At 33.4% G+C, this 25,235-nt stretch overlaps 1 protein-coding gene across 2 annotated transcripts in view; it reads right to left on the bottom strand.

The window, feature by feature from the left end:
• Positions 1 to 1,731: 1,731 nt before the first annotated feature.
• LOC127723030 (uncharacterized) overlaps positions 1,732 to 25,235 on the bottom strand; it is a 68,513-nt gene continuing 45,009 nt past the window's right edge. For both annotated transcript variants that reach the window (XM_052229441.1, XM_052229442.1), the window contains exons 14-24: positions 24,439 to 24,643; positions 23,427 to 23,545; positions 18,487 to 18,659; positions 17,651 to 17,917; positions 17,261 to 17,322; positions 15,512 to 16,065; positions 12,969 to 13,149; positions 12,205 to 12,329; positions 8,160 to 8,329; positions 3,725 to 4,006; positions 1,732 to 2,317 (exon numbers count right to left, since the gene is read on the bottom strand). In XM_052229441.1, the coding sequence (XP_052085401.1) occupies positions 2,287 to 2,317; positions 3,725 to 4,006; positions 8,160 to 8,329; positions 12,205 to 12,329; positions 12,969 to 13,149; positions 15,512 to 16,065; positions 17,261 to 17,322; positions 17,651 to 17,917; positions 18,487 to 18,659; positions 23,427 to 23,545; positions 24,439 to 24,643 (2,169 nt within the window). In that variant the 3' untranslated portion in view covers positions 1,732 to 2,286. The remainder of the gene's footprint in view (positions 2,318 to 3,724; positions 4,007 to 8,159; positions 8,330 to 12,204; positions 12,330 to 12,968; positions 13,150 to 15,511; positions 16,066 to 17,260; positions 17,323 to 17,650; positions 17,918 to 18,486; positions 18,660 to 23,426; positions 23,546 to 24,438; positions 24,644 to 25,235) is intronic.

Here is a 25,235-nt window from a genome sequence, read left to right as displayed (position 1 = left end):
AAAAGTGTGGAAAACTGATTTACCGGACTGACGGATGGACAGACAGACAGACAGACAGACAGGCGGAGTGCAAAACTAAAGTCCCCTTCGACTTCGTCGGTAGGGGACTAATTATTAAAGAGGTTACAATATATATCTCACATAAAATGAGGATATACAAAGGGCACTCAAAAACAATTTGTCCAACAAAAAAACAAAAACCAAAAGGCTAACAGTCAATAAAACATTACTCAGAAATATAAAGATTGAGAAAAATAAAAATTCTGTTTTACACAAATATATTTCAATTACTAACTTCTTGCTAACAAGACAGTGGTGAAAATTGTTTTAATATGATGAACACATCAATGATTGAAAAATTTCATTTCGATTTACATTTCAAATGAAAATGAAAACTTGATACACACATGTATGATTAATCTGTATCTGTTATATAACTTCTGCCAATGTAGGCACACCTCTTCCGAGTAGTGTATTTAACAACATGAATAGAAATATCTTCCACCGATATCACTGTACATTATTTACATTCTTGACGATAATTACTGCAGTTTATAATACTGGCCTCAGAAATTTTCTATCAGTAGAAATATCAAGAAACAACTGTTCTCATTGGACAATCATTATTTGGTGGTTTAAAAACAAAATGACATATAACAAAGGTTCTCATTGGACAATCATTATTTGGTGGTTTAAAAACAAAATGACATATAACAAAGGTTCTCATTGGACAATCATTATTTGGTGGTTTAAAAACAAAAGGACATATAACAAAGGTTCTAAATAGACAATCATTATTTTTACTGGACAATGCATATCCTTTTATATTAAGCAAAATGTAATGTTTCAATGGTGGCTTTAGCCAATGGTTCTGGAACAAAAAATTCCCAGTGCACAAAAAAGAGACAGAAGATATCAACATGATCAAGAAAACGATACAAATTATAAGTCAAGAAAAACAAACATGACTGAAAAGACAAACAGAATACAAACAATTCACAGAAAACAACAACTGAGCAACAATAAAAACAAAGATCAATTGATAAACTAACAAAATGTGAATAATAATTATTTGGTTCCTTTAACTATCTGTAACAGTATTTATAATTGAATGATGAATATATATATATATATGATTAGATGTTGGTTGTTTAAGAAATAATTCACGGGGGCTTGAATATAATTGTGATTTTACCACGGGTTGGCCCTTTATGCCAAATATTTTATCCTGAGCAATAGCGAGGGTTAAAATATCGGCATAAAGGGACAACCCGTGGTAAAATCACCATATATTTAAGCCCCTTATGAATTATTTCGATTCTAATAGGACAAATACAGCAATTCTTTTGGATCGAAGCGCTCTAGGTGGAGGCAAATATTTGCCGTTCCCATAAATAAAAGCACTATTAGATTGGTTTAAAAGAATGGAGTAAACCGAATTAGTTACATGCTTAAACTATTTACAATAACCTATTTAGATAGTTTTGGATGAATCTAAATGATAATTTACTTATATGTCTTATATGTATAAAAAAATATGGCTTACAACACATTTTAGCATCGTTTGTTTACGTTTCCTTGTTGTGATGATTTTCGGTTTCACAAGCGTGTATTTTCCCGTAAAAGGCTTATATTCTCGTCGGGAAGCTCATTCATAAAATAGCATATGACGCGGGAGTACGATTGGAACAGCCCAAACAATATATTCATATTTTACCACGGGTGTGTACTCAAAGCGTTTGAAGAACGTCATGTTAGAATTAATGTTAAGTAGTAAATTTTTCATGCATATTTAGAAAGATGAATATATTACATCATATTGAATTTGTTCAATAAATAAAGATAAAATTTCAACTGTTTGATGCTTTTAGAACAAAGCTAGTGGTACATTGTGGTAAAGATGCTTTTAAAACAACATCTTCTTAACAGATATTCTGATTGGAAATAAATATGTCTTATGACCTCAATCTGGAGATTCCAAAACAATGATTTTTTGTATAAATGTAAAATGAAAAACCAGATTTGAAATAAGATTTATAATTAAAAAAATATCTTTTATTTTTTTTTCTCACACGAAACAAGAAAGAAATTTTAACAACCTACAAATATACCATACAGATAATCAAACTTTTGGACTAGAAAGTTGTTGCCTTGACAACAAACTTGATTTTCTCCTATCTATGTATAAATGTCTTGGTTCTTTGTCTTCCTTGTATCTGTCCTATGTATAAATGTCTAGGTTCTTTGTGTTCCTTGTATCTGTCCATGTTGTTTTTTTACTTCCGTTTAGATGTCATTCACTGGCCTAAGGTACGATCTGTAATGAAATATAACAATTTTATTAGCTCTTCATTTTTTTAGAATAAGGTTTGGATTTTCAAACATTATGGACTCAAGATCAATGAAGAGACTTTCATTGTCAATATGCACACCTGGTGCAGTAAAATTAGTACCGTTAATGTTATTAAGTGCTTAGGACCAACTATAAATATAAACAAGTTAAACTGTGAGCTATTGCCCACTTATGATACCCTACTATAAGTATTCAGTAAACAGGACGTTGAAAAATGATGGAAGTGATAACATATCACACAGTACACTAAGCATGCTAACATGTGATAACATATCACACAGTACTCTTAGCATGCTAACATGTGATAACATATCACACAGTACACTTAGCATGCTAACATGTGATAACATATCACACAGTACACTTAGTATGCTAACATGTGATAACATATCACACAGTACACTTAGCATGCTAACATGTGAAAAATATCACACAGTACACTAAGCATGCTAACATGTGATAACATATCACACAGTACACTTAGCATGCTCACATGTGATAACATAGCATGCTCACATGTGATGACACATCACACAATACACTTAGCATGCTCACATGTGATAACACATCACACAGTACACTTAGCATGCTCGCATGTGATAACACATCACACAGTACACTTAGCATGCTCACATGTGATAACACATCACACAGTACACTTAGCATGCTTGCATGTGACAACACATCACACAGTACACTTAGCATGCTCGCATGTGATAACACATCACACAGTACACTTAGCATGCTTGCATGTGACAACACATCACACAGTACACTTAGCATGCTTGCATGTGATAACATATCACACAGTACACTTAGCATGCTCACATGTGATAACATAGCATGCTCACATGTGATGACACATCACACAGTACACTTAGCATGCTCACATGTGATAACACATCACACAGTACACTTAGCATGCTTACTGCAGTACACTTAGCATGCTTACTGCAGTACACTTAGCATGCTCACATGTGACAACAGTAATGGAAGTTTGTAATTCTACCAATTGTAAAATCTAGTGAGGAGAATATTTTTCACTCTAAAGTAAATGTTTTTATCTAGAACAATGTTATATTTCTGATGCTTATTCAGAAATAAAAAAAAAAGATAGTACACAAGTTCAGCATATACCATTGTTCTCAATACAGTAGAGTTTTTTTCTTTCACTTTGTCCACAGAGGGCATGGGCAAAGACATTAAACGGTTCCATGTTCCACTCTATGTAGTGGACTTGCAATTTCTTTTTTTGATTCTAGATATTTAACAAACAATTACACCTTGTAATAATTATTTCAGTTTTTTTTTACAAGTTTTGGGGTTAAATGTTGGCAGATGGACCTGAGCTGAAATGTATGTTTAACTTACTGAAACTTTTCAACTAATCCTGAAAAACTTGGCCGACGTTTTGGTTCCATATCCCAACAATCTTTCATCAATAGATATACATGATCAGGGCATTGTTCTGGCTTATCTAAATGACATCCCTTCTTTATTATGTACATTGCAATATTATTCATCTCAGTGCCTTCTGTTCGACATATGTTTGGATGTTTCCCGTACGAAAATATCTCCCACAAAACTATTCCATAGCTCCATACATCTGACTGAGTCGAGAGTTTTCTTTCTTGAAAAAATTCTGGAGAACACCTATGGAAATAATTAATTATTTAGGAAATATATAAGTAAAACAAAATATGTAATAAAATATACAGCCAAATCCAAAGATAAACTGTTGACACAGAGATATGTCTTGCCTGTGTGTAACTTTGCAAAAGTATGCAAATGCGGAAATTCAAATAGCAAAGCTTTAACATGTAAACTATGTTCCAAAGTCAATGAACCACACCTGAGGAGGAGGAGGGCAAGGCTATCAAAACTGTCGTATTGTCCAGACTTGTCCGATAAATTATATCTGTGACAAGTGTTTGCAATCTTTTGATCTGAACTTTTGTCTTAAACAGCCACATTTCCAGTCATTAAAGTGACATGGGGATAAGTACCATCAAAACAAACCCTACTTTATTACCTTCTCATTACTATCAATGTTAATTACCTGTCAGTTGAAATTTACCTGTTCAGGTGACAGATAAACTAATATGTACTGGACATTGATCGGTCTTTTTAAAGTTATTTTCATAAATTTCAGCGGTTGCATCTGATGAATTTAGTCAAAAAGATTTAGATCATCAAAGATACTTATATAAATCAAATTTGTGCGCAAATGTGAGATTTACTTATCAATCTGAATTCTTCAAAAATGCTAAAACTATCATTGATACCTTTATCTTACGTTCATTTCAAGTATTTTCTTGAAGAAATAAAGTGGAAAGAGTTACTGAAACTCAACAGTGCTTTGTAAATGTACAAGGATTTTACATAACCCTCTCTGATCCTTGTTTTACAATACACCTTTCTATTATCTACTGGTATGCCCCGCCTACCTTAGCAACACATGGCAACCCAGCATCCTAGGTCAAGCTAATCAACAAAATGGTGGTTATTGTGAACATTGAATAATAACAAAGTAAAGAATTTGTGATAACAAATACAAATAAGAGCAATATTTTGTTCAATTATTTGTTTTTGTGTTAAGGTATGATGAAATAGTTACTCCTGAAGGGTTGAGAGAAAGATTTATGACATTTTGAAGAAATTATGTCCATTTATACTTAATAAAATGAAACAATTAAAATATTGCAAATTTGAAGCTATAATGGATTACCCTCATTCCCCAAAAATGTAGTTTAACAACAAGATATAGAATATTACATTACATGATTGATATTTTGTAAATCTGTTCATCCAATAGATGATAAATACCATGACGTTTTCAGTTGAAACTGCTTCCAAGTACAAATATTTTAACATTTGAATAAGTTCGGGATAATTCTTAGTAATTGAAATGGGAAAGGTGTTAATTCTTTTGTTGCTGAATCTTTACTATATGATATATAATTGTAATTTCCAGAAACTATACATACTAACTTGCATGGTTTATAGTATAAATCTTTTAAATTAATGAAAAAAATATCAATTTCAACTCAATTTGTACACCAATTGAAATCTTGTGTTTCCAAATATATATTTTTTTTTCATTTTTCAAAATAGCATGTAAACATTATTTTAAAAACAATAAGCACTGCCATCATATTCCTTTTCAATTGATTAATTAATAACTGCCATTCATTAAAACATCTTTTTTTGTTTCAAGTTGACAACTTGACCTTCCTCTACCCTCATAAATTGAGTCCTTTCCCAAAAACAAATTCTGGACGACTTAATTGTGAAAATTTCAAGAAATGTTAAATAAAATAAACTGTTTAGATAAGAATGTTTGACCGAGGTTATGGCCGACAACACAGGTTGCTATCAAATGTTTACACATGTGGTTAATTTACCACATGTGATTGGTCAATTAACTGATGATTGACAGGAGAGTGGAAAAGTGTATTGTCAAGTCAACATCCGGTATAAGAAAATGTGCCTTCTAAAAATCAAAAGTATAGTTTTTGACAACGTAGTTATGCACAAATAAAGATTCTAAGGCAGATAATAGTACGCTAATGTTGCAACACTTCGATTGATGCACTGTCAATTTAACAGTTTACGTCAGTCCTTCAAATTTGTATCAAAAGTCAAGTTTAATGTCGTTTATAAGTCAATCATTGTTTATATGATGCCCAACTCATAACCATGAATGCCTTTTGTTACTTAGATGTAAGGGGTCAAAATCGGGAAAAGACAAAAAATGTTCGGCTGGCACAAATATTTTTTGGAAGCCCTTGGGGTGTGACCAAATAATCTCCATAAAAATTAGATGTGCCAATGCTAAAACAACTACCTATTAAATATTTTTGACCTTCCATTAGTTGTTCCTCTTGAAGTGACCTAATCACATACTTTTAAAATTGTACACTCAGGAAAAGTTTTCAAGTCAATAGACTATGACTTATGGGGCAACCCCACCACATAATCATGTCCTAAGTCAGAAAAAGTTTCAAAGTCAATAGGCCATGACTGAGGGGGCAACCCCACCACATAATCATGTCCCCAGTCAAGAAACGTTTCAAAGTCAATAGGCCATGACTGAGGGGGCAACCCCACCACATAATCATGTCCCAAGTTAGGAAAAGTTTCCAAGTCAATAGGCCATGACTGAGGGGGCAACCCCACCACATAATCATGTCCCCAGTCAGGAAACGTTTCAAAGTCAATAGACCATGACTGAGGGGGCAACCCCACCACATAATCATGTCTCAAGTCAGGAAAAGTATCCAAGTCAATAGGCCATGACTGAGGGGGCAACCCCACCACATAATCCTGTCCCCAGTTAGGAAAAGTTTCAAAGTCAATAGGCCATGACCGAGGGGGCAACCCCACCACATAATCATGTCCTAAGTCAGGATAAGTTTCAAAGTCAATAGGCCATGACTGAGGGGGCAAACCTACCACATAATCATGTCCCCGGTTAGGAAAAGTTTTGAAGTCAATAGGCCATGACTGAGGGGGCAACCCCACCACATAATCATGTCCCAAGTCAGGAAAAGTTTCAGAGTCAATAGGCCATGACTGAGGGGGCAACCCCACCACATAATCATGTCCCAAGTCAGGAAAAGTATCCAAGTCAATAGGCCATGACTGATGGGGCAACCCCACCACATAATCATGTCCCAAGTCAGGAAAAGTTTCAGAGTCAATAGGCCATGACTGAGGGGGCAACCCCACCACATAATCATGTCCCAAGTTAGGAAAAGTTTTGAAGTCAATAGGCCATGACTGAGGGGGCAACCCCACCACATAATCATGTCCCAAGTCAGGAAAAGTTTCAGAGTCAATAGGCCATGACTGAGGGGGCAACCCCACCACATAATCATGTCCTAAGTCAGGATAAGTTTCAAAGTCAATAGGCCATGACTGAGGGGGCAAACCTACCACATAATCATGTCCCCGGTTAGGAAAAGTTTTGAAGTCAATAGGCCATGACTGAGGGGGCAACCCCACCACATAATCATGTCCCAAGTCAGGAAAAGTTTCAGAGTCAATAGGCCATGACTGAGGGGGCAACCCCACCACATAATCATGTCCCAAGTCAGGAAAAGTATCCAAGTCAATAGGCCATGACTGATGGGGCAACCCCACCACATAATCATGTCCCAAGTCAGGAAAAGTTTCAGAGTCAATAGGCCATGACTGAGGGGGCAACCCCACCACATAATCATGTCCCAAGTTAGGAAAAGTTTTGAAGTCAATAGGCCATGACTGAGGGGGCAACCCCACCACATAATCATATGTTTCTGCTTGTCATTTTTTGACAACTATTTTGATCTCTAGTTGTCTTTTGGTTGGTTACTGTCTCGTATGTCACATATACCAAACTCATCCTAAATATGCATGTAATAATTGCCACTGTGTGTTAAGCAAGCAATAATCAATCGATCAACATATACTAAACATAATAAAATTACTCATCAAATTCTACAAAACTATGTATTGAGGTGGTACCCAACACCTTGACTAATATTAATTTGGCTCGTTTAATTTTCATAAAATTTTGACAAAATGTTTACTTTGACCCTTTGACAAAAATATAAAAATTTCAAAAAATTTGAACCAACCACTTTATCAGAAAAATTTCATTGGTTATATTGCAGTTTGACAAACACTAATTTTGATCATTGAGAAGCTTAATATTTCCTTAACAATACAACGTAATTAAAACGTTTAGCTGATTTTTACAGAGTTATCTCCCTGTAGTGTTAGGTACCACCTTAATGTGATACAATTATTTACAACTGCGTACCAGTGAACATTCATTTTCTTATCTCCTGATCGTCTGTAATAAGCCTTCTCCTGCAGTAATTTGGCCAACCCAAAATCTGATATCTTGGTTGTAAGATCTTTGGTCAATAGCACATTCCTGCCAGCTAAATCACAGTGTATAATGTTTCTCTCTGATAAATACTTCATTCCCTGCAAAATATATAAATCTTAAATATTGTCATGATTGTGCAGGAATCTTTATTTTATAATGTAATTTACTTTTAATATGTTTTTAAGGCGAGACAAAAACTACTACAGGGGTGTTTAATGACCTTGGGGCTACCTGTGACAGTCAGCTATTAAAACAGGAGAATAGTAAATCTCCATCATATGACAAGCCTGAGAAGAGTAAGGTCCCTTTGACTTAGATTCTTCGAGGTTTTACAGTATTTATAGTTAGAGAAGCAATTAGGCATAGTAAATGCACTAAATTGTTGAAACTTATCACACCAAAAAGAAAAAAATCAAATCAAGTCTTGTTTAAGTTCATGCCAAGAATGTTTCAATGAAATACAAAATTTAGTTATTTTCCTTTACATATCAATCTCCATTATAGTCCAAACAGCCTTTAGTAACAATTCCATGAATATTTGTTTTACCTTATTTTTCTATTTTCGGTATTGAATATAGCACTTTATTATTTTATTTGCCTGATGTGCTTTTCTGGATTTACCTTTACAAGGAACACTCAAAGCCAAGGATGTATAGATATGGAAACACATGAAGAGTTATAATGACCAAAAGAGACCTGAAATAAAAGCCCCTCTGATGGAGTTGGAACATTAGTTTAAGAAATTAGCACCTACTTTTGCTGTTAATCGCAGGCTCAACAAAAATGAGGGAAAAAATTAATAAAAATATTCCTCTCTATACTACCTTTTGATTGTAAGTAGCTTCTGTCTAAGTTTGGTGAAAATCCAGGATAGTTTATGAATCTAATAAATGTTTTAAAAACTTAAACTGTAGACTGTATGTGATATTAACTGAAAGAAAAACTAAGTCCATTTATAAGTAAAATACGAAAAAAATGGAACAAAATTTCCTTCTAGATACTAGCTTTTAATCATAAACAAGCTTCTGTCCAAGTTTGGTACAAATCCAGGATAGTTTAAGAAAGTTGTTAAAATTTTAAAAACTTTAACCACAGAGTGAATGTAATGTTAACTGGCAGAAAAACTTAGTCCATTTATAAGTAAAATACGGAAAAAATGGAATTTTTTTTTTACAAAATTTACTCCTGGATACTATTTTATGATCATAAACAAGCTTCGTACCAAGTTTGGTAGAAATCCAGGATAGTTTAAGAAAGTTATTAAAATTTCAAAAACTTTTAACCACAGAGTGAATGTAATGTTTCCTAGCAGAAAAACTAAGTCCATTTATAAGTAAAATACGGAAAATTTTTTTTTTTTTTTTTACAAAATTTACTTTTGAATATTATCTTATGATCATAAACAAGCTTCTGTCCAAGTTTGGTACAAATCCAGGATAGTTTAAGAAAGTTATTAAAATTTCAAAAACTTTAACCACAGAGTGAATATTTGTGGCCGACGCCTACGGAATGTAGGATCGCTATGTCTCGCTTTTTCGACAAAAGTCGAAGGCTGGACAAAAAGAAATTGTAAATTTATCAACAGATAATTTAAGAAAGGTATGTTAAAAATCATACCAGTACAGAAAACACTGACTACATACTGAGCTGATGATACCCTCAGAGACTAATACTCAACCCAGTGCTAGAAATTCTGGATTTAAAAACTAGAGCCTCACCTGCATCTTTAAATATTACCATTTTTTTTGGTAAAAATTAGCATTACAGGGGAACAACTCTATTAAGAGTTAGCTGTCAATTTCAGTCATGTTGACATATTTGTAGATCTTATCCTGCTGATAATTTTTCCTTTCAAAGTTTCTTTTTTCCTAATAAAGTTTTCAATGTAATAGGCAAACAATGCAAAAAATGTAAAAAATTATCCTTAACGGGCAATAACTTAAAAACGAGTCTACTTTAGATTTCAGGATTTTTGGCTCATTTGTAGATCTTGTCTTGTTGATCATTTGTGCTATTTTAAGTTTCTATCTATCTATAACAGTTTTCAATATAATTGGCAATAATTGGAAAAATCATCATTAAAGGGCAATAACTTCAGTAAGGTGTCGACTAACGATTCTGGTTATGTTGATGTAATTTGTAGATCTTGTTTTGTTGTTCGTTTTTGCTTGTATTGTTTCTATCTAACTATTTTAGTTTGTAAGATATAAGGCAAAAACACAAAATATAGGTAAAAATCATCATTACAGGGCAATAACTGTCTATATATTATAATTTTCAGGATAATAGGAATTTTTTTTAAAATAAATGGAGAATGTGTCCCCATGGACACAGATGATGCCCCCGCTTGCATACAACATTATAAAGGGACATAACTCAAGAACTATAAAAATGACGCTACCCAAATTTGTACTTGATCTGAGTTCTAAGGTAATAAGTATAGGTTTCATAATGTTTGGTTGGGGCAAACTTAAGTTACAGAAAGGAAACTAAAATTTTGCAATTTTTCGATTTATAAAGGAGCATAACTCAAGAATGGTTAAAGTGACCCCACCAAAATTCAAACTTGATATTTATTTTGTGGTAATAATCATTGTGTATAAGTTTCATAACATTTGGTTGAGGCAACTTAAGTTAGAGAACGGAAACTAAAAAATATGCATTTTTTTCGATTTATTAAGGGGCATAACTCGAGAATGGTTAAAGTGACCCCACCAAATTTCAAACTTAATCTTTATTTTGTGGTAATAAGCATTGTGCATATGTTTCATAAAATTTGTTTGAGGCAAACTTAAGTTAGAGAACAGAAACTAAAAATTTTGCAATTTTTCCATTTATCAAGGGACATAACTCTAGAACAGTTGGAGTGACGCTACCAAAGAGAACGGAAACTAAAAATTTTGTAATTTTTCCATTTATAAAGGGGCATAACTCTAGAACGGTTAAAGTGATGCTACCAAAATTCAAACTTGATCTGTATTTGGTGGTAACAAGCATTGTGTATAAGTTTCATAACATTTGGTTGAGGCAAACTTAAGTTAGAGAACGCAACTAAAAATTTTGCATTTTTTCCATTTATAAAGGGGTATAACTCTAGAACGGTTAAAGTGATGCTACCAAAATTCAAACTTGATCTGTATGTGGTGGTAACAAGCATTGTGTATAAGTTTAATAACATTTGGTTGAGGCAAACTCAAGTAAGAGAAGGGAAACCAATTTTGAGACGTACGTACAGACGGACAAGGGTAAAACTTAATGCCCCCTCTGATATGGCGGGGGCATAAAAATGGTAAAAATCGTCATTTAAGGGCAATAACTCCTACAGACAAACAGACAAAAGGTAGAGCACAACATTTTGAACATTTTTGCCCAGTCATAATTTCTCTATCTATAGCGGTTTTCTATATAATAGGCAAAATTTGCATTTTATCCCTCTGTTCTATTTTTAGCCATGTCAGCCATCATGGTTGGCAAGCTGGGGTCATCGGACACATTTTTTAAACTAGATAAACCAATGATGATTGTGGCTAAGTTTGGTTAAATCTGGCCCAGTGGATTCAGAGGAGAAGATTTATGTAAAAGTGAACAGATGACGACGACGTAGGACGACGGATGTCTACGAACGTTGAATGACAAGTGATGAGAAAAGCTCACTTTGACTTTTAAGCCAGGTGAGCTAAAAATGAATCAAATTGAATTCAATGTTTCATATTTCTAAATTTTGCATTGAATTTAAATTGATTGATTGATTGTTGGTTGCTTAACGTCCAGTGGCAAATATTTCATGCATATTCAGGACGAGAACAAGTTCACAATAAATACAATAGGTAGGTATTAAATTTAAAAGATGAGAACAAACAATGCCAGCTAAATGTTTTCTATTACAATCAAAATTGAAATGAAAATCAAACATGTTCCTTCAGGTTGATTAATTTATAATTAGTTATCCTAAATACAATTGTCTAAATCTTACCTCAGCAATACCAAGACATAAATTTAGAAGTTTTTTGGTTTCTAAATCTTGTTTCTCATATTTACATTTCTGTAAAAATTTAATGATTGATCCATTGTCAACCAATTCCATCACCAGTAAACAGTCTGAAAAATATGGTATGCATATTTAATTTGTTGTATGTTTATATATTCTTTCAAACATACAGTCATGATGGGCAAAGGGTTAGTTTGTGTGCACAGAAAACTGGTGGATTTTTTTCTGAGTTGAAAGCTGTAAGAGGAGTTGATTACAAAAATTGGTACCCTCTTTTGTAAATTTTGCTGGAAAATAACTAATTAAGTTCTGAAGTCTGAAAAATGTGAAAAACTCTTCAAACATTTACATAATGTGCACAACATCAACATTTGTACAATTATTCTGTGAAATTTCAGGGATTTGGGTTAAAAACTATAGTTGATTACACAAAACTTGTACTTGCTTTCATAAATTTTGTTGAAAAACGACTAAGTTCTAAAGTCTGGAAAAATCAAGAAACTTGTCAAATAATTCCATAATTGTACAGGTGCACAACTTCAACATAAGTGCAATCTTCCTGTAAAGATTCAAGGATCTGGGTGGAAAACTGTGGGAGGAGTTGATTACACAAATTAGTTACCCACTTTTCCAACATTTAATATCATGAAAAGTCACAATAAACCATGAAAGCCTCAGTCTTAAGATATAGAAGACTGCACTTAAATTTCAATTAAAGACAGATTTTATTTCATTAAGTCATTTCTCACCTGTCCTGCAGAAGCCATAAAACTTGACGATATTTGGATGGTCAAGATCTTCCAGTATTTTCACTTCTGTCTCAATTTCTTCCTTGCTATTTACACTATTTTCTTTTAAAGTTTTTATCGCCACATTTATATCCCGACCATTCTTTCTTAAAGTACCTTTGAACACCACACCAAAATTTCCCTGTAAAAAATGTATCATGTATTTCAATAAAGACTAATTACCATAAACATTTCAGCCATTTTAGCATATTTCAATTTGATCACTTGTGTGTAGATTCAGAAATTATTGCAATGTTTTTATTAATGCAAAAAAGTTACAGTATCAGGTTCACAATAATAAAAACTCCCATTCATAAATTCAGAAGTGATTTTCATTCATAAAAATTTTGCAATGGCATTAATTAGATTTTGCATTTTTACTAATGGTCAAGGTTACGCAATAATAAATGCATGACGAAACAAGCCTCTGACAACACAAACACGTTCATTAAAATCTGCGGGAACTCGGGTTAATGGTGTCTTGAAAATAAAAGCAATTTAATTTTAACAGATTTCTGTAGAGTAGCCAATGTCCCCACCAACATAATGGAATTTGCTTTATAATTTATATTTTTAATAGGCATAACTCTTGTAAAAATAATTGATATTCCCTGATTTGTCAAACTTGGCTCAGATATCATTGATATAAACCTTTGAAAAATATATTGGATGAGAAATGTAGGAGCCAGAGAATATATACTGTTGATATCATTTACAATTTGAAGGGAATAACTCCCCCAAAAAATATTTAATTGGTGCCAATTTAGGAATTAATTTCAGATATTGCTGATGTACACACCTTTATGTCTATTTCACATTCAGTTGTGTGCCAGCTGACAACTTACAATTCTCCATCCCCATCTTTTTTTAACTTGTTTACTAATACCTTTACATTTTGCCATTTTGACCTTCAATTAAAATTTCTAGAAGACCAGTTTTCTGTAGATCTAGTCCTGAGTGTGACCTTTATATACAGGTTCTACTGCAGACATGTGATTCTTCAGGCGGGAGTCAAACCTCCCGATTTTTATGCCTTTTTCCGTTCCTCCCTTTAATAATTCAAAAGTTTTTTTCAAAATTTCACCCCTAAAAAATTTGTGTCAGTCTCTATTTCATGTATTTCTTATTACCATCGATGTCAACATTAATGAGCCTCCTCATGGGATTTTTGATTATGTGATTACTTGGCTGTTTTTATACTTGATTACCAGATTAAATACTTCATGATTATTTGATTATTTGATAATCTAGGACTGTATTTTTGATTATTTGATTATCTTGTTTAAAAAAATAATTAATGATTATGTGATTATATAGGCAAAAAATTTGTGATTATGTGATTACTTGGACATCCCCATGAGCGGCCTCATCAATTACGTTTTTGTGTCACTGATGAAGGTAATTTTTACCTGTAAATCAAAGAACTTGTATAATTATATGGCTTCACTTCTGGCAAAATCAAAATTAGCCAGAAAAGTGGAATAATACTATAGAACACATTAATAATTAATGGATGATAAAACTGAGAAACACACTAACAATAATAAAGATGAGAAAAGGAAAAAAGTCACATACAAATAGTATAGCTTAGTGTTTACAAATATTTCACATGGTAACAATACAGAGAGAGAATACATTAACCCTTTCACCGATAACCGCCCTGACAGAAGCTACTCTGAGACGATGGCTTCCCTGGCTATTATGACACAAGTTGGATATCTTCATATCAAATATCAATAAAAACTTGTCTGTAGTGATTTAGGTCTTTATCTTATTCACATACACCATGGACACAGTTTTGTTCATGTTTTGATAATTTTTTTGTCAGAAAAAATCAAAATTTGCAAATTTTCAGCATCAAATAGATGAAATCACGAAATTCGACTTTTGACCCAAAATCGTAATTTTTTAACCCAAAACAGCAAAAGTTTGAAAATTTTAATGAGGTTATACAAATTGCTTACACTGACCGATGTCCAGTCCAAGTGTTTGTGTACATAAAACAGCATTTTATGTAAAAAAAGTATACTAGTCTGGCTTCAATACGTCCATATTCTTTCAAAATAAATTTCCCCTTGTTTCAAATTCTAGTAAAATCCGTAAATTCATCTGTTTTTTTCAACAAACGGAAGCGCCATGTTTACACTTTCATCTGGGTATTCAACAAAGATGGATAACTTGTTTTTGCAATGTTTTTTAGCGGGAGATATAAAAGAGGTATTCTGATAACGGTAAACCAGGAATCATCGTCAGCTGTTTGAAGCGTAAATGCCGGTAAACCAGAATTCGTCGGCGAAAGGGTTAGTACTAATACTGTTATCTTAAAAAAGGAGAAATATGTAGCTTTATCATCAAAATGAACACTAAAAACGGTGATAAATATGTCAATAAAAAATCTCCAGTTATGAGGCCCAAACTCAAGCTGAAAATGTTCAAATCTCCAGTTGTGACTTGACAACTCTGTCACATGTATGCTACTGTAAATTCCTATAATATATACTTACAGCACCAAGTATGTTCATATGATTGTATTGAATAAATTTTTTATCCAACAAATAGTTCAGAGGAATGGTTGCTGATGGTGTCAGTACCGGGGGTGTCGGTGGCAATGACGTTCCTACCACTCCTGTCTGATGGACAAGAACTGTTGGTCTTGGTGGACTTGGGCTAGCACTGACAGGTCCGGTCTGTCGGCAAGGTATTGCTGACTTTGGATTACTTGGACTGAGTGGTGCTTTAGAATTATGACTCACAGTCCTTGTTCTAGTTTCTGGTGAGTGAGTTATGGGTTCTGGTATATTTTGATTTTTTTCATCAGAACTGTTGGTGTCTTTTAGTGCATTGTCAATCAGTTTTTTATTCAAAAGTTTTGCTTGACTTATGTTATTAATAGTTTCCTGTCTTTTGTCTTCTTGTTCTAAATTCACTTCCTTTGCTTCTGCAAGTTCTTCCGATTGGTTGGAAGAATCAGACATAACTCTCTGAGAGCTTCTATCTGATTGGCTTGAATTAGACTCTGTGTTCCGAGAAGATGATTGTGACTGACTATTTGATGACACTGAAATGATATGTATATATATATCAGATAATGAAAGGAGGTGTCAGTATACAAAACTTATTGTTGAAAACATAATATCAAACATGGATGCGACGTAAAGCAATCACCAATCAATCAATCCGACAAGGAGTGAATAAATTGTCTGAACTGTAAAAACATTTAATTTGTGATAAACAGTCACTGACAAAAAGTGCCTTGTTTCTGACATTGGTATGATTTATCTATATATAATGTTGTGAAAGAAATTAAAGCAGTTTCAAGGAATGTTTAGGCTATGAAATTTAAACTTGATTTGTATTCAGCTAAAAACAGGATGAAAATGCAAGTCAAAGCCTCAAATTCTACCCGTTTCTAAGCCTTTTACAAATAAATTTTAAATTTTGAGACAATGAGAGATTTTCAAATGATTGATATTTTCCATTTCTTTGTAAAACAAGAGTCATTTGCTGTTATATTTCTTAAAAGCCGGTAACATCTTGGTCAGGTGGTGCTATAAGGGTGATGTGAAACCCTGACCATTGAAAAAAAAGAATATAAAATACTTTTACAAGAGAAAATTAAATAACATATGTCAACAAGCATTCTGTGAGTATTGCATGGCAATACAAAGTCCCCTACAGGTTAAAAATTCATTGCATTGGAACAAATTCTAACTTGATCTATAACTTGTCATGGTGTAAACTATATAACAAATATCAAATCAATATCTTCAAGCATGACGAAAAAAAGTGTTGAAAACTGATTATTTAAGTGAATTTTTTAAGTCCAAGGACCATAACTCTGCACAAAATCATCAGACTGGAACAAAATTCGAACTTGATCTGTAACTTATAATGATAAAACTATATACCAATTATCAAATCAATATCTTCAAGCATGAAGAAAAAAAGTGTGGAAAACTGATTTGCCGGACTGATGGACAGACAGACAGACAGACAGACAGACAGACAGACAGACAGACAGACAGACAGACAGACAGACAGACAAACATACAGACAGAGTGCAAACCTAAAGTCCCCTTCAACTTCGTCGGTAGGGGACTAATAAACTGTTGAAACAGAGAAATTTCTTGCTTGTGTAAACTAATCACAAATTGAAACAATGTTGATGCTTCAAAAGCTTGAAACAGAACACTTTCAAGACTTTCATTGACTTTCATTGTGGTCGAGACAAAACAACTTAAAGTGAAACTTACCTGTTTCTCTTTTATATACCACTGCTTCTTCTCTATTCTGTTGATGTATATAGATCAATTCACTATGAAAATAAAGTCACTTATTTCAATTTCTATGTCAACTTTAAAATATCACAGACAAACTCACTGGAGCTTAGAATGTTGAATTTAAAGATTAATGTTCCTTTATTATCTTGCAACTGGAATATCATTTTCAGGTTGCAGAACCAAAATGAAAAAAAACAGAAATTTTGGGGATTTATTTTAGCAAATCATAAGACTCTGAGAGGTATCTATACAAAAAGAGGGGGTATCAATTTGTTAATTCTGCTCAATTATTTTTTAACACTAGATTAATGTGCTAGAACCTAATCAATATTTTTCCAAAATATTACACCATGTACATCATACCTGCAGCGTTTATTGACCTCACTAAATTCTGGTCGATCTTCAGGCTTATGCTTCCAACAGAGATTCATAAATGAATAAACATCCTCGGGACAGAGATCAGGCTTTGGCAGACGCTTTCCTGCATTGATTGAGGACAAAAGATGTTTGACATCTGGACAAACTTTTGGTGAATCGCTGTGAGTAAACCCTTCCCATAAAACAACACCATAACTCCAGACATCAGCTTTTGGGGAAAATTTACGAAAAGTGAGTGCCTCAGGCGAACACCTAACAATTGAAAACATTGTTAAAGATACAAGAAAATATCAACAAGAGAGCACATGCTGAAATGGCTCTCCTAACTTTTGACTATAATTAATACTGTTTACATGTATTATCTTAACATTGCATCCATTTAAACATAATATTTTGTGTCATGTATATAAATATGGACCTATTGAGTCTGAAATAAAAATTATCTTATCTTATCTTATGACTGAAATAATGTTGAAAGTCTGAAATATGAGGGTATTAATACAAGTATCACATAATCTTTACATTATCAATGATCCATGTAAATGAGGTCAAAATAAGATGAACCTGGCCAGACAGACATGTACATTTTACAATCATTCCTTACAACAAATATACAAGGCTCGTATGCATAAAGCTACTTAAGATTTGTTCCGAACGGATGGATTTTTCTACATGTCCTACAATAAATTAGTGTTACGAGTGGATATCTTAGCTTAAGTGATTTTATGCATACCAGTCCTGCCCCTATTGTCGATCTTTGTAATAAAACTGCTAACAGATGTTTGTATCCCAAACTTCCTAAATCTTTACACAGGACTTACCACCAAGCGGGTAAATTCTTATTTTCTGATCTTCTATAGTAATCTTTTTCTTTATCTAGCAATTTGGCCAATCCAAAGTCTGATATTTTGGCTCGAATATCTGAACTCAAGAGAACATTTCTGGCTGCCAGGTCACAGTGTAAAATTCTTTTAGAGGCTAAGTATGCCATTCCCTGCAAAACAATATTAAAATTTCAGATAAAGATTCCTTTAGTTTTTAAGCATACAGTTATTGATTACGCCTCACATGAAACAGTGCATTGATGTCCTTTCTGATCAAGGGATTTTACACAAGTAAAGATGAAAAAATATATGGAAGAAACAAATTATCCTTCTGTTTGGTCTTCACTTCAAAAAAGAGAAACATGGAATACACAAGAGAGGTGGAAGATACAAAAGGGATATTCAAACTCATAAGTTGAAGATAAACAGTACATGTAACACCAAGGCAAAAAACATAAACTAGAGGCTCCAAGGAGCCTGTGACGCTCACCTGATATTTTTGTTTACAATTGATGCATGAAATAATGCAACCATCATACTTTTGCTTTAGTTTCAAAGATATAAGCCAAAAACTGCATTTTACACCTATGTTCTATTTTTAGCCATGTCAACCATGTTCGTTGGCAGGCGGGGTCATCGGACACTTTTTTTAAACAAGATACCCTAATGATAATTGTGGCCAAATTTGGTTAAATTTGTCTCAGTAGTTTCAGAGGAGAAGATTTTTGTAAAAGATTACAAAAATTTACAAAAAAAAGCTCCGCTGGGCGCAGCTTGATACGACCGCAGGAGTCGAACCCTGAACAGCTGGGGCAAGTATGGACACAACATTCAAGCTTGATACAGCACTGAATTTGGATTGTGATTAAATATTTGACACAGCATAGGTTTCTGACACAGAATGAATGTGGTCTATGAACTTAAAATTTTTTAATTTACCTATTCAAACCATATCATTATTATTTGCTTTTATCATGTTTATATATAAATCCGAAATAACCAATATAAAATGGAAAATTTTAAAGAAAAAAAATCCCTCCCCTAAATTTTTTGAACCCCCTTATGATTCATCACCCCCAAACTCAATCCCAGCCTTCCCTTTGTGGTATGGTACCTTGCAGTACAATCTCAGAGAGATCCATACACTTGAACACAAGTTATTGTCTGGAAACTAGAAAAATCCTTGTTTTTAGGCCCCTTTTTGGCCCCAAATTCCTAAACATTTAGGGCAATTACCCCCAAACTCAAACCCAGCTTTCTTTTTGTGATATGGAACCTTGCAGTACAATTTCATAACGATCCATATACTTACACACAAGTTATTGTCCTGAAACTAGAAAAATGCTTGTTTTTTGCCCCTTTTTTGCCCCTAATTCCTAAAATTTTAAGGCAATTACCCCCAAAATCAATCCCAGCCTTCCCTTTTGTGCTATGGTACCTTGCAGTACAATTTCAGAGAGATCCATAAACTTGAACACAAGTTATTGTCTGGAAACTAGAAAAATGCTATTTTTGGCCCCTTTTTCCTAAACGTTTTGGGCAATCACCCCCAAACTCAATTCCAGCTTTCCCTTTGTGATATGGAACCTTGTAGTTCAATTTCAGAAAGATCCATACACATACACACAAGTTATTATCATGAAACTAGAAAAATGCTTGTTTTTTGCCCCTTTTTTGGCCCCTAATTCCTAAAATTTTGAGGCAATTACCCCAAAATCAATCCCAGCATTCCCTTTGTGATATGGAACCTTGTGGTACAATCTCAGAGAGATCCATACACTAACACACAAGTTATGTCTGGAAGATACAAAAATGCTTATTTTTGGCCCCTAATTCCTTAACTGTTGGTACCATAACCCCCAAAATCAATCCCAAGCTTCCTTTTGTGGTATTGAACCTTATGGTAAAATTTCATGGAGATCCATTCACTTAAACTAAAGTTAGAGTGCGAAAACCAATGTGTCTTCGGACGACGACGACGACGCCAACGTTATACCAATATACAACCAAAAAATTTTTAATTTTTGCGGTCGTATAAAAATGGTTCAAAATTTACTTTAAAGGACAATAACTCCTTAAGGGGTCAATTGACAATTTTGGTCATGTTTTACTTATTTGTAAATCTTACTTTACTGAAGATTATTGCTGTTTACAGTTTATCTCTATCTATAATAATATTCATTATAATAACCAAATAAATGGAGAATGTGTCCCCATGGACACAGATGATGCCCCCGCTTGCATACAACATAATAAAGGGACATAACTCAAGAACAATTAAAGTGACGCTACCCAAAATTTGTAATTGATCTTAGTTTTGCGGTAATAAGTATTGTGTATAGGTTTCATGTTTGGTTGGGGCAAACTTAAGTTACAGAACGGAAACTAAAAATTTTGCAATTTTTCGATTTATAAAGGGGCATAACTCAATAATGGTTAAAGTGACACTAACCAAATTCAACTTATCTGTGTTTTATCAGTGGAAGGCAAAATTAAACATTGCATTGTATAAAGCATTGATTGTAGTTGATTCAACTATAATCATGTACAAAGGAAGATAACTCCAATTTTAAAAATTACTTGAACAATGACATCATTGATATTTTTAGAAAAAAAATGAAAAATTTAGCATTTTTTTTCAATTTGTAAAGGGACATAACTCTAGACAGTAAAAGTGACGCCACCAAATTTCAAACTTGATCTGTGTATTGTGGTAATAAGCATTGTGTATAAGTTTCATAACATTTGGTTGAGGCAAACTTAAGTTAGAGAAAGGAAATGAAAAATTTTGCAATTTTTCCATTTATAAAGGGCATAACTCTAGAACGGTTGAAGTGACGTCACCAAAGTTCAAACTTGATCTGTGTTTTGTGGTAATAAGCAAACTTAAATTAGAGAACGGAAACCAATTTTGGGACGTACGGACGTACGTATGTACATATGGACAGAGGGACAAGGGTAAAACTTAATGCCCCCTCCGCTTCGTTATGGGCAAAAAAAATGCAAAGTTTCCTCAAAATTACCAATTCAGGGGCAGCAACCCAACAACGGGTTGTCTGATTCATCTGAAAATTTTAGGGCAAATAGATCTTGATCTGATAAACAATTTTCCCCATGTCAGATTTGCTCTAAATGCATTGGTTTAGAGATATAAGCCAAAATCTACATTTTACCCCAATGTTCTATTTTAAGCCATGGCGGCCATCTAGGTTTGCGGGCTGGGTCATCAGACACATTTTTTAAACTAGATACCCAAATGATGATTGTGGTCAAGTTTGGTTAAATTTGGCCCAGTAGTTTCAGAGGAGAATATTTTTGTAAAAGTTAACGGACGACAGACACAAGTGATGAAAAGACAAACAACAATCTGCAAAACACAAATTTGAAAAATTAAATTTCATAGTTACATAAACCCCATCAAAAACCAGGGTTGATCCCAGGTACTCCTGAATGGAAAGAAGATTCTGCTCCACATGTGGCATCCCCCTGTTTCTAAAAATTACATGAAAAGTCTCATTCAAGGGAAGAGAACGTGGTAAAGTCAGTACAATATGAAGAGATGTGGGATTTACATCAATGTGACAACAACCCAACGTAAACAAAATCAAAAATCTAGAGGGCAACATACTGTAAATTCAGAAATTATTGCGATTTTTCAAAAATGGACAAGAATGCGAGTTTAATTATTGCGATTTCAGAAAAATCTACATACAGATGTATGTTTTAGTTATCGCAATGCGAGTTCTTATTATTGCATTATTGGCATTAATAAAAACCTGGCAATAATTTCTGAATTTACAGTACCGGGGTAACATACTTCAACAACAGACAGGTGTCTACACAATATGTCAAGATATGAACCATCCAGAGTCTATAAATTCTGTGAATAAATTTAATAGAAACAATCAAAGATCTTCCATCAACATCCAATACTGTGGATCTATTTATTTCATGGGTACCAATTTCGTGGATGGGGAAAAAATAGAAATTTCTCGGTTATGCCAAAGTCTGCATACAAGCCTTTAGAAAATTCAACTTCCTTAAACATTTTCGTTGTTTCACGTTTACACACGAAATACATGAAAATTGGTATCCAACAAATAATAATGAGTCCACATTACTCCAACATTTAAGGTAGCACAATACAAAGATTTTATACCTCTAACTCCCCAGTTTTAAAACGCTGTAACTTTCTTTATAATGCTTGAAAATTTATAAAAGTGGTATTTATGGATAGCTAACAGATTACTCTTTCAAATTAATGCAATGTTAGTATTATACAACAATTATGTAATCAATTATAATTTTAACTGTGTCTACAAAATTTTACAAGAAATTTCCACTTTCAATTGAAATTAGCTTCTTCATGGTTACCCCAAGAGGGTTAATTTTATAATATGTTGTTCCTAGAGCCATTATCTACAAAAGGGTGTCTCAGATTTTGGATAGAATGTATAGATCAAATTTTAAACATAATCAAATAATCTCTACTTTTATGTGGTAAGGATGTTTACACTAATTACAGATTTATGAGAGAATGGAATACGATAGCGATAATTTGAGACACCCTTTTGTAGCTCCTGCTGTGTTGATTAAGATAACGTTAAAATTTCTTGTGTAGTTATAGAGATGTCAGAGCTAAATTCATTCAAGTGAACTGACCAAAATTTTGCCATTAATTGCATAATAATTGATTACATAACGATTGCATAACAAAAATATATCATTCATTTAAAAGATTAATCTTTTATCTATCTATATATACCTCTTTTATTAATTTGTATGCAGTCATAAGAAAGTAACATCATTTTAAAGGTTGGAGATTGGAAGTAAAAAAATCTTTGTATTGTGCTACCTTAAATATGACAAACAAATCCGTTAAGATTCCTGATGACAAAGTGTGGGGAGGGATGTTAGCTATCTATCACAATACTCACATCAGCTATATCAGCACATATCCTTAATATTTTAGTGACAGACAACATATTTTTCTCTTTCTTTTTCTTCTTCAGGTAATCTCTCATACATCCTTTCTCTATATACTCCATTACAAGCACTGAAACAAATAGATAATACATAGCTGAGAGGGGAATAGAGCAGATTGTTACCCCAAAGACAAGTAACTCCTACAAAAGTCAACTAATGAAACATTTTTGTGGATATGCACATCTACATATTATGTCCTTATCATCTACAAAGTTTCATGAAATTCTGTTGTATGGTTTCAAAGGAGATGGGATGACAAACTGCTGCAGTAGTATATTGAGGCCAAAAGTTTAAGTGCAAAGGTCACAACTCCTAGAAAAAAAAATTGAATCAAAATTTCCTGTCGATATGCACATCTACATCTAATGTCATATTTATCTACAAAGTTTAATGAAATTCGGTTGTGTGGTTTCAGAGGAGTTGCAATGACAAGAACAGGACTAACGGACGGACAGATGGAAGGACTGACTGACAGACGGACAGACGGGTAAAAAACATAATACCCACTGGAACTTTGGTCTGTCGGGTATTCATAGTAAAAATCTCACAATAATTTCTGAATTTACAGTATTGTTTACATGTTTTGTAGGTGTTACATGAATTCAAGTCATAAAATTACTTATATTTACTATGAAAGTAGACCAGTAAACAGTCTATCAGAATCACTACACTAGTATCCAAGTACTTGTAACTCAGTAAACAGTCTATCAGAATCACTACACTAGTATCCAAGTACTTGTAACTCAGTAAACCGTCTTATCAGAATCACTACACTAGTATCCAAGTACTTGTAACTCAGTAAACAGTCTATCAGAATCACTACACTAGTATCCAAGTACTTGTAACTCAGTAAACCGTCTTATCAGAATCACTACACTAGTATCCAAGTACTTGTAACTGTGGAAAGAATTCATCATCATGCAATGAGTATAATAAAAAAAAAGATCTATTAAGTATACATACTGTTGTCACTGACGCCTATAAAACGAACAATATTTTCATGTCGCAGTGCTGACATTAGTTCAGCCTCGTTTCTAAATTCATCATTCTCCATGACAGACTGATAACGACTATCCTTCAAAATCTTGACTGCCACCTGTTGTTTTTGTGATGATGTGTCCTGGGCACTTGTAATCAGATAGCCTTTTTTAACTTCTCCATAATGTCCCTGGAATCATTTTAGGATTATATTTATAATTAGGGTTATTCCATTAAAATGAATTTAGGAGATTAGAAAGGTAGTTTAATTTTTGGACAGGGGTCATGGGTCATTTGTGGCTGTATGTCCATATGATGAACACAAAATTACACATAAAAGTTTTTGGTTGTGGTTTGATTTTGAAAGTCCTTTCCTATCCTCCCACATTCATTTTAATGGAACAGGCCTTAAACAGTTCTGCATTAAGTAATCTTAATTTATTTCAACTGAACATTTTTCAAATTTGACAAACAAAAACCCACTCAAGTTGACATTAATTTATGTTCAAAATATATAATGATGCAGGAATATAACATTCGTATCCTTGTCCTGTTCTGGTAATTCAAGATATAATTTGGTTGAAATGCACTAGAAATTAACAATTAAGGGGAGCTAACTCCGTAATTTGCTATCATTCTAACCAAAATGTATCTAGAAATATCTGGAATTACCAGACACACAGAAATGAAAGACCTACCATTTCTAACTCAGGATGAGGGTTACTTCAAAATTGGATGGTTAGGTCGGTGTGTTTTTTGGCCATGTTTTGGTTTTTTTCAAA

This window comes from Mytilus californianus, unplaced genomic scaffold (genome assembly GCF_021869535.1).
Source record: "Mytilus californianus isolate M0D057914Y unplaced genomic scaffold, xbMytCali1.0.p SCAF_13, whole genome shotgun sequence".
NCBI lineage: Eukaryota > Metazoa > Mollusca > Bivalvia > Mytilida > Mytilidae > Mytilus > Mytilus californianus.
The sequence above is the reverse complement of the archived record's forward strand: the minus strand, read 5'-3'. Positions and strand labels throughout refer to the sequence as shown.